The following is a 10,805-nucleotide window of genomic DNA, read 5'->3' as shown; positions in this document are numbered from 1 at the left end:
CCTCCAACTTTCGCACGCCTGCGGTGCGCCTTGGCTGGGACCCGGACTCAAATGAGCGGGTTGCCTGCACGCTCAGTCTACGCCGGGGAGGGCTTTGGGGAAAGCAAGCGGGCCGCGGGCGGGCGGGCGGGCGGACGCTGCGCCGCGAAAGCGCCATTCGCCCGGGAAGGATGCAAGGTTTCAGAGAGGGCGCCGCCGAAGCATCGCGCTGTAGATCCAGCTGGCGGCTCTTCCCGGCCAGGGGACGAGAAGAGCGAGGGGGTTTTTCTTCGGGAAGAAGAAGAAGAAGGAGAAGACGTCGTCGCCCAATCCGAGATCCCCGACGCCCGCGCCTTGGCTGCGAATCAATTCATCCATCCGGGGAGGAAGCGGCTTCTCTCTCTCTCATCCGCCGCTTGCCGGCTGAGCCTCACCGGCTCCCAGGGCGGGGTAGGGTGTTGCCGCCCCTCGAGCTCCCGGGTGCTGCTCACGGAGCGAGGACCCAGCCCAGCCAACATCAGCATCAGCATCTGTCGCTCCAGCTACTTCTGCTGCTGCTGCCGCCGCCACCACCCTGCCTCGCTTTTTTTTCCCCCTCCCTCTTTCCCGCGGACCTGCATTCCTCTCGTCCAATCAGGGCCGTTGCTGCCTGCGCCACGTGACCCCGGCGGGCTGTGAGGACCTGCTGCTTTCCCAACGCCAGAGGGATGCGGGCGGCAGAGCAGGAGAGGAGGCAGCGGCGGCGGCGGCTTGGCTGCGAAGCGCCTTGACGCTCTTTTCTCCAGCTCAGCCCAGCCCGACCCCTTATGGCAGCGGCTGCTCCAGCCTCCTGGCGCTCTTTCTCTTTCTTGGCCGCCCTTGCTCCTGCCACTCCCCGGGCTGGGCTAGGCCACCGGATATCTCTGCCGAAACTCTCAGGATCCTCTTCAAGCTCTTCTTCGCCATGCTAGGACTTGGCTGCTGCTGCTGCTGCTGCTGCTTCTTCTCCTCCTTCTTCCTAGCTCGCTCTTGGCTGGGGCCCCCGGGATGCTAAGTCGCCCCCGACGCCTCTTGTTGTGCCCGCCTGTCCGAGACCGACCCGCTTTGGGGAGCTTCCCCTCTCGCTGCCGCTCTAGAGTTGACTCCAGAAGTCATGGTGTTGTGGGAATCTTCCGCAGCTCGCCAGTGCAGCAGCTGGACACTTGGCGATTGCTTTTGCTGGTTGCTTCTGCCGGTGACGCTGCTCATCGTCGCCCGGCCGGACAAACTTGCAGCCTTCCCTACCTCCTTAAGTGACTGCCAAACGCCGACCGGCTGGAATTGCTCCGGTAAGCTTGGGCGGGAACGTGGGACAGAAATGGAGTCCCTTCCTTTGCAAGCAGAGGCATCTCTTTTTTTTTTTTTTTTTGCCCTCCCACCCGGACGGGCGAAAGAGGAGGGGGTTCGAGGGTTTGGGATTTGAGGCGCTTCTGAAAAGGGGGCTGTTTTTGGAAATGCCGGGGGAATCCGGGAGACAAGGTAACGTGCTTTTGCTACTTCCACCCCGCCTTGAATGGCCTCGGTTTCGAGATTGACTTGATGGTGAGCTCGCTAGGCTTGTGCTGTCTGAACGCAAACTTAACGTGCCGACAAAGGGTGGATCTGGTAAAATGAGTCTTAGGGCGCTTGCCGTTATTCAAGAGTTAGAGCAAGCAAGCGAGAGATAGAATGCACCACTTTAAAAGGGATGATCTTCTGTACAGGAAAGTTTGGGCTGCTTACTAGGAACCAGCAAGTCCAGAAAACTCATTTCCACCTGCCTGGTTGCTTTGGGCATACTCCGGGGATCTTTAGATCTTTGGGGAGACTTCCGAGTTCTTTCCTTCACACCCTCTTTCTCTTTCTCTCTTAACTTTTATACACGAGATGCTTTCTGTAAAGGAATTAAATTGGAGGAAACACTTCATTCCCGAAAAGAAAAGTATTAAAAATCAGGTCTAAAGCTGCCTACTGTTTCTGAAAGCTGTTATTAAGCAGGCTTCCTTTGCCTGATTTCTCTGGTCAGTTTCATCCCTGCTCAGAGTGGTTTGCCAGGCACCCTCCAACTGAAATGCTCCTCTAATTGAATAAGGAAGAGGCAGCACCAGAGAGTTATTACCTCTCTGCATCAGTTGCCTTTTCCGATGATCAGGCTCATCCTCAAGAGGTTAATCGTTCTTCTGTCTGGAATGTGCTCACCAGCTGTGCAGAGCTTCCCACACGAGCTTGACTTCCAAATGTTTCTGGAAGTACTTTCCCTTCCAGTGAAAATCTCTCTATTTCTTAGGTAAGGACCCCTTTACAACTGTGCATCTATGCACGCAGTGAAAGAAATGGCAAGCCACTAGAAAAATGCAGCTTCTGCTTCCCCCTAAAAGTGTGAAAAGTCTGAACCTGAAGCAAAAGCAGATCGTTTCTCTCTGTGTACAGAAGGTGGGGACAACACTTGCTGAATATATCATTTGGTCAGCACTGCAGTTTCCTCATCTTTATTGGTTTCATTTAATTAAGTCAAAGAAATGCAAAGCTTCGTACCTTAGTCACCTTTGCAGCATCTGTAGGATTTAGCCTGGTACTGTTCTGTTCTGTTCTGTTAAAAGTATTCTTCAAACTACTTCAGATACATTACAGAAATGGCATAGTTTGGTGGCTGTGTCTCCACTATACAAGTCATTCAGAGCAATGATGCCTTTGCCCTAGTGGTAATGTTTTCATTTTTAAAACACAGCCGAGCTCTCTTTATTTATTTATTTATTTATTTTATTACATTTATATACCGCCCTTTCCCGAAGGACTCAGGGCGGTTTACAGGGTAATTAAAAAACCAAGATACAAAAGTTAAAAATGACCTTAGAACATAAGGATCATATAAATGCTAGATTCGGAGCTTGAAAGTGGCTGTTTTGTTTAATCCCTTGCTACACACCCTCAGAATAGGGTGGCAACTAGCTGAGGTCTGACAACTGCCTAGGCATTTGTGAGCTGACTCTCTAGACAGATCTGCTAGCCTGCCTATCAGAACTGAAGGAAAGGCTCTTTCAACAGCTCTTTGCAAAACCTGCCCCCTCCCCTTCCTATTAACCTTGGGGTGATCAGTCTTCATTGGAACCAGGCAGCCTATCACAAAAACTATGCAGCTGGTTTATCTTTATTACTAGAGGGGCATTGAAGAAATTCCCATTTTAGACTTAGAGGCAGAAGAGCTGTTAGGAGGAGCAGAAAATATGTTGCTTTACAAGCAATTATATTTTTTTTGGAGAAATTAGAACCTCATCACAGAGAAAAAGGTGAGGAGGCAGCAGCAAGGTAAGTATGCCAGGATAGCAAACTCCCTTGGAAAAAGGATGCTAGACAAAGTGGGTATGAGAAAATAGAATATGCTTCTTCCACAAGGGTTGTTGTGCTAGGTGCCTCAAAAAGCAGTTGCCCTATTCCTGTCCATTTGCCAGACTGAAGCTGACAGCATTTTTCTCTTCTGTTTGAGGTTATGATGACAGAGAAAACGATCTCTTTCTCTGTGACACCAATACTTGCAAATTTGACGGGGAGTGCTTAAGGATTGGTGATACCGTGACTTGCGTCTGTCAGTTCAAGGTAAGAAGATTGATCTCTCATTCGGTAACTCACTAATGAGAATACAAATCAGGAATCTTGCTTTACAAGCTATCACTTGGCAGTTTATATCTCTGCATGGAGAGAAGTCAGGGAGAAAGGCCGGCTGCGAGTTTTAAAAGCTGGCAGGATATCCAAATGGTGTCAAGAAGATAGAGTCTCTGGGGAAATGAAGATGTGGTTCTTCCAGTGCTTCATTAGAGTAAGATGATTGTGGGGGGATGTAAGTTTGAACTGGTAGCCTTTATAAAATCAGTTTTTCTGCTCATTCTCCTAATCAGACAGATCTTCAGTTAAAGATTCAGCAGGCCGTATCGTGATGAGTAAAGAAGATCTGTATAAATATGAGTTCAAATCACTCTAAAAGAGTCTGGGTATCATCAAGATTGGAAAGAAGGTCATTCCATTCCTCCAAGAGAGAATTGTTCTTGGTTGGCTGTGGTTGGTTCTCAATCTCGAATCCAAGAAAGTATAAATATTACTTGAATTGGTTTCTACTGATTTTAAGGGTGGAGTCCACCTTGTCTGAAACAAACCTGAAGGGGTCTCTCTGGAAGGGTGAAGCCAAAGCTATTCTTAGTTAAGTGAAATGTAGGAATGCTGCTGCGTTAAACTGGCACTTAGATGCAAACATTACGTGGAAATAAGTCCATTGATTTCAACAGGCCGCATTTCTTTCACAGAATTCTGCTTAAAATGGCTTATTACAATCACTTCCTCTGCCCTAAATGCATGACTGAAATCAGCAAAGTTTCCCTCAGAGGAGTGGTTGAAATTCAAGAAGGATAAATAATACTATAACTATTTCCACACAGATAAATTATTATTACATTTTCTTCTGCAAACATTGTAAGTTCACATCTCCAAAGTAAACCCCCACATACAGAATTTCATTCCAATTGAATGTCATTCCTAGACTACAGTGTCAGTACATGAATTTATGTTTTCTTTGACTTCATAAAGTCTGTTATTTTAATTTTTTAGAACCTGTAAATTAGAATAGACTTTTAGCATGGAAAAAAATCATTTTTATTTATTTCATTTTATGATTTATATTGTGCTGACCATATTTAAAATATTTGTGGTTTCCTTAGCGCTTAATAGCAATTTTCAGACCTTTAAAACCACATAATATATTTAGTTATTCTAAGTCAATATACTGGAAAAGTATAATCTTTATGGCATTTGTAAATCCCTTGTTTCCTCTTTCACAATGAATATATTTTCTCTAAAATGTTGAATGAAATAAATGTTTACAAGTGGAAAAAAAAGAGAATAGAAGCATTGTGTAGTATTTTCAAATTGCTTCCCTTTACATATTTCACTGTGTATGGAAAGTGTATCAGAAGCATGCTTTAGAAGTAAAGACACCCTTGTCAATGAGTGGGGGAATGGGAGGTTGTCCTTTTATGGCCTTACTTCCTCTTCGATTCCATGAAAATAATCACAGTCGCTAAAATCACTAGTTTAGCATCTAACAGTGTAGTAGCAGCCATATGTGATAAGCCTGTAATTGAATAAGGATCCTCTAAGCATGCATGGCATTTCATAGCCAGTGCCTAATCAATCTTTAAATTAGGTATTAGGATTACATAATGCTTGCTAAAGTCACGCTGTGCACATTGCATTTATATTTATGTTATCACTAAAGCCTATAAACAACACTACATTCAAGTGTTATATTTCCCGACCCAAATTCTTGCCAAAAGAGGAGGGGGGGGATGAACAAAAAGTATTCTGTGTAAGTCTGAAACGAACCTCTTCCTTGAGTTTCTTGGAACTTGCCTCTTCCAAGGCATTGATTTAATGCTTTGTCCTTGTGTCACTGCCTGATGGGGAGTGGCAGCGAATTCAGCACCAACAGCAGCAAAATCAAAGCAAGCTCAGAGCACACTGACTTCCTCCTGTCTGGCTACAGTTGGGCTTCACAATTGGTTTAAATGTAGGGAACACGGTGGGCTGGAACAGGGGTTTTCATAGTCGCAGAGGCAACAGAAGCTATTTCCCAAAGGAAAAAAAAGGGCCACTGGGAGTATATGCAGTCTATTGAATCTTTCGTTCTCACGCTAAAACAACTCATTCCAAATTCTACTAACCCAAAAGAACAAACCCTGCTAAGCAATAAATCATAAATGATTATAAATTCAATCAGTACCGACACTACCTTGGTTCAGTTATGCAGAATCCACTTAATGCAGGAGATCTGCAATAACTGAATGTGGGATTATTTTCTTACCCCACAATCCTTAGAAATTCAAGCCCTCCTAAAAGCTTTGCACCCTCTGGCTTGGAAACCTTTTCTCTTAACCCAGAGATGCACTAGCTATCATGACTCCCCACTGGGATAAAAAAACAACCAACAACACATATTCCAGGTAGGTCTGCCAACTAGCCGAGAAAAAGCTTGTTATTGTGCTTTTATTCTCTGTAGTAATCTGGCCATGCTTTCTGGGGAAGAACATGTCTGTTTGCCCATTGCTGCAAATTAGACACAACACCGGGGACCACTTTAAAGGTTGATCATCTAGTTCCTGGATTCACCCCCAATGCAAAACCAAAGTTTAGAGCTGAACCGTAAGGAGTCCTGTTGCGCTTTATTTTATTTTTTTTTCTCAGCACGTGGTACTAGAAAGCAAGGCATGACGAACATTTTGCTTGTACAAAGAGATTAATTGTTCCATCAAATCCGGTTTGTGCCTGTATTGCAGATGGTAGAAACCAGGACATCCCGGGATGATGTGAAGGCACGCCACCCTTCGGGACTGATTTCAATCTTACTGGGGAGGGGGTAGAGAAAGAAAAGAAAAAAGAAAGTAGATAAGGAACAAATGTTCTCTTTTCCTGGTAACACTATGTTTGGGGAGTTGAGAGGTAGGCTTTGCCACCTCTTCAACTGCATCTTAAGTCTTCAGCCTGTTTATTCCGTCACCTAGAACTTCTCTTTCTTGGGGTGGTACTGGAGATTGTTTGAACCCCGTGAAGAGTTATATACATAGGTATATGGATATACTGTATATAAATGCCTTTATATTCTCTCACACACATACATATGAGAGTATCTGTAGTTCCATTTGACTGCTATGCCAGTAAGCTCCAAGACTGAATGGCAATACAGTTAATGCTGGTAAATTGGAAGGAAATGGCACTGCTGGGATCTGACCTCTGGATAATATTTGGCTGAAGTTTGTCTTTACAGTACTTCTGTTATGCTTGCTTGCTTAGAATCTACTTTTAAGAATTGTAAGTCAGTGTCCTGATTGAAGGTAACCACTAAGCGAGAATCCTGAAAGGCTGTGCCAAACATTTCTTCCTAAAATCTGTGCAAAGGTCATGGCACCACCCTTACTCTCATCTTGTTTTCATTGTTTTGTTCCATCCAAGGAAATAAAATTGTCTCAGTGTCTTAGCTTGAACAAAAGGCAGGTTAGATTAGCCCATTTGAAGAAATATTGCAGATATATCTATAAATAGATATATTTAGCCTTGGTGGAGCAGTGGGCTAATGCCTCCTTAAGTAAGACCAGCTGCCTGCAATTAGTGCAGGTTCACATCCCACCAGGCTCAAGGTTGACTCAGCCTTCCATCCTTCCGAGGTAGGTAAAATGAGGACCCAGATTGTTGGGGGCAATAAGCTGACTTTGTAATAATGCCGCTTGGGTGTGTGTGTGAAAGCCCTAACAAGCAGGCATATACATAGAATGAAGGCTACTGCTAAGCTTGTAAGCCGCCCTGAGTCTTCGGAGAAGGGCGGAATATAAATGTAATAAAATAATAATAATAATAATAAAATGGGCAATCAACTGGCGCCCAGGTTCGCCTGGTGCGCCAGTTGCGGCCCTATCTGGACCGGGATGCCCTGTGTACGGTCACTCATGCGCTCGTGACCTCTCGCCTTGACTACTGTAATGCTCTCTACATGGGGCTTCCCTTGAAGACCACTCGGAGGCTCCAACTGGTACAGAATGCGGCCGCGAGAGTTGTCTTGGGAGTTTCCCGGTACTCCCATGTTACACCTTTGCTCCGCGAGCTGCATTGGCTACCAGTTGTCTTCCGGGTGAGGTTCAAGGTCTTGGTTATGATCTTTAAGTCCTTACATGGCATGGGTCCGGGTTACCTCAGGGACCACCTGCTGCCGGCGTCAACTCCCCTCCGCCCTGTGCGTTCCCACAGAGAGGGCCTCCTCAGGGTGCCTCCGGTCAGGGAATGCCGACTGGTGGCCCCCAGGGGGAGGGCCTTCTCTGTGGGCGCTCCGGCATTATGGAATCAACTGCCAGTGGAGCTCCAGATGTCATCAGACCTCCGAACCTTCCGTCGCGGCCTGAAGACCCACTTATTTGAATTAGCTGGTCTGGCCTGATGGGGGAATATGGGTTTTTAAATTGTTGTTCTTAGTATTGTATTATTGTTTTTTAACTGGGCACTGGTTTAATCTCTTTTTAACTTTTGTATCGTTATTTATATATGCCCTGTGAACCGCCCTGAGTCCCTAGGGAGAAGGGCGGTATACAAATTAAATAAAACCTAAACCTAAAAAACCTTTTGGATCTGTTTCATCCTGTTCATGGATTCAGTGTTAAAAGGTTTTCAGCTCAGTTTCCTCATCAACATAATTTCTTTTAAGTATATGAATTATGTAATTGTTATTTATTGAATTTATATATTGTCAGAATCAGTTCAGTGAGATTCTATATTAGACATATACATATGTGTACAGACAGACACTATACACATTTTCTGTAATATTTATTTTTTATTTATTAAGTTAGTTTGATGCCCATCTCTCTGCAAGGAGACTCTGGGAGGCTTACAACATTTATCTATCATCCATCCATCCATCCATCCATCCATCCATCTAGGTCGGGTAGGCAATCCTGGCTCTTTTATGACTCGTGGACCTCAATTCCCAGAATTCCTGAGCCAGCCTTCCCGGTTCAGGAATTCGGGGAGTTGAAGTCCACAAGTCATAAAAGAGCCATGTTTGCCTACCCCTGACCTAGGTGGTGTGGTGGCTCATTGGTTAAAATGCTGGGCTTGTTGGTTGGAAAGTCAGCAGCCGAGGTTTGATATCTGAGTGCCATGCAACAGGGTGAGCTCCCATCCTCACCCCATCTCCTGCCAACCTAGCAGTTTGAAAGCATACAAATACAAGTAGATAAATAGGCACCACTTTGGTGGGAAGGTAATAGTGATGTCATGCTGGCCACCTGACCACAGAAATGTCTTTGGACAGCACTGGCTCAATGGCCCTGAAACAGAGATGAACACTGCTCCCTGTAGTTTGCAACAACTAGCAGAGTAAAATCCCCAGTTTGTCTGTCTCTTTCTCTTTCTCTTTCTTGCAATAAAATACAAGTTGTAAGTAAAGATGGGGGAAAAGGGAGGAGAATATACTGGGGGTGGAGGTATATTAGATCAACTGCTATTAGGTGCTGCTATTAAATCAACTGGTATTAGTTGATCAACCACCTGCACTGTTATATTCCCCCATTGGGGCCCCAAGCCAAGTAGCAGAGTCGTGTCTTCAGACTCTTGCAGAAAGTCACAGGGAGGCAGCCAATCTCATCTCAGGGGAAGATGTTCCAAAGGGGCTGGATCCATGACAGAGACGCCTCTTCTTCTGGATCCCACCAGTTGGAATATAAACTTTTTGAATGCAGTCTTTCCCTAACAGATTTTTTTGATGCAGTTTTCTTCCTAACAGTAGCTTCTGCGTCCCGATTGAACTTAAAGTCTGAAATATAATTATATATTTGTCTTGAAGTTTAAATTACCTTAATTTGTTTAAAAAATGAATGCTAAAAAAATTTGCTACTCGTGCTATACTCGTAGGACATTATGCTATGTCCTAATAAACTTATGCTTATTAGAGCTAGTTGTCCTACTAAATTTATTATGTACTCCTGTTAAGACCTTGGGTCCACTTTGGTACCCAAGGTATACAACCTACACAAGGGATGTTTTCAGGAATGGACACACAAGTTAAATCAGATTAAATCATTACGAGTTGCATCTACTCCAACAGTGCCACTCTAGGCTCATGGGTGTAAATTATATTGTCTTGAATTGGGAGGACTGCTGATTTTTTTCTAGACTTATTTTAAAAATGTAGGGGAAATAAGTGTTTCATATTACATGGGAGTATTCTGTGAGTCATTTTATCAAAACTCAGAGGGGTTCTTTGACATATACATTTCTCTGACATAGATGTTTTTAAATGGAAAGTTGCTTTGTATTTTCTGTCCTTCAATTAAGGTAGAGATGTTTCAGTAGCACAGCTTTTTAAATTTCTTTGCAAGAAAGACGTTATTGTTGTTTGTAAAAGAAGAATGGTAGCAGATTTTGATGCAAAGGTTCAGTGGCTCCCACTAGAATTTGTGGTTGAATTGCACAATGGAATCACTGACGGAAGATGGCTTTACTTGGGTCTCTTTAATTTTGGAACTGACATTCTTTGGGATGCAGTGTTTTGCAGAACTGCACTGTTATTAGCAGTGGATTTCCACTGGTTCCAAGGTGGTTTATTTTCTAGCAGTTGAAATTAGAAGTAGAACTCGAGGCATTTGGGGAAAAGATGCTACACTGTGTCACTGAAAATCAGCTATTTTCCCACTAAATTTGAGCATCATAAAATGATGTGGCATAAATGAGAGCTCGGATCCACTGCAGTTGGATTGTTTTTGTGGGCGCGCTTGAGTGTGTGTTACTTGTTTGATCTCCAACAATCTACATAGGATAATATTTAGAATATGCATTTAAAGTTTCATCAGAAGATTTCTGTTTTAAAAAAACTTTCCCAAAGGCATAGGGTTAAGACAGATGTTCTTCCTTGTCAACTATATATTTTGTTTGTAGTCAGAAGATCTAGGCTGAAATTATCACTCTCATTTTCAGAGCTCTGTGGACAGTCATGTAATGAAATATCTTAACCTAACCTGCATTTACACATGAAATATCTTAAGCCTAACCTGCATTTGCATTGTAATTGTGAAAGAGTTTCTATGGGAAAAGAGCAAAAACTGAAATGATCGCATTAGCAGTAGCATGATCTGAAGAAATCAGGGTTTGAAACTTCATTGTAGGATACAGTTATTTTTTAAAAATTTGGTTAAGCCTGCAAATGCAAGCTGCTGGGGAAGATCCAGGAGCCAGGATCAATAATTGTTGTTAGAAACCCTAAAATGAGCTGTCTGGAATCAATGTAGATATGTACAGTAAAC

At 43.8% G+C, this 10,805-nt stretch overlaps 1 protein-coding gene across 1 annotated transcript in view; it reads left to right on the top strand.

Moving 5' to 3' along the window:
• Nucleotides 1-800: 800 nt before the first annotated feature.
• Nucleotides 801-10,805, top strand: part of TMEFF2 (transmembrane protein with EGF like and two follistatin like domains 2) — a 262,531-nt gene continuing 252,526 nt past the window's right edge. Inside the window, exons 1-2 of the mRNA XM_083366571.1 lie at nucleotides 801-1,286; nucleotides 3,461-3,570. Of these exons, the coding sequence (XP_083222697.1) occupies nucleotides 1,112-1,286; nucleotides 3,461-3,570 (285 nt within the window). The 5' untranslated portion in view covers nucleotides 801-1,111. The remainder of the gene's footprint in view (nucleotides 1,287-3,460; nucleotides 3,571-10,805) is intronic.

Source organism: Vipera ursinii (genome assembly GCF_947247035.1).
Source record: "Vipera ursinii genome assembly, chromosome: 1".
NCBI lineage: Eukaryota > Metazoa > Chordata > Lepidosauria > Squamata > Viperidae > Vipera > Vipera ursinii.
The sequence above is the reverse complement of the archived record's forward strand: the minus strand, read 5'-3'. Positions and strand labels throughout refer to the sequence as shown.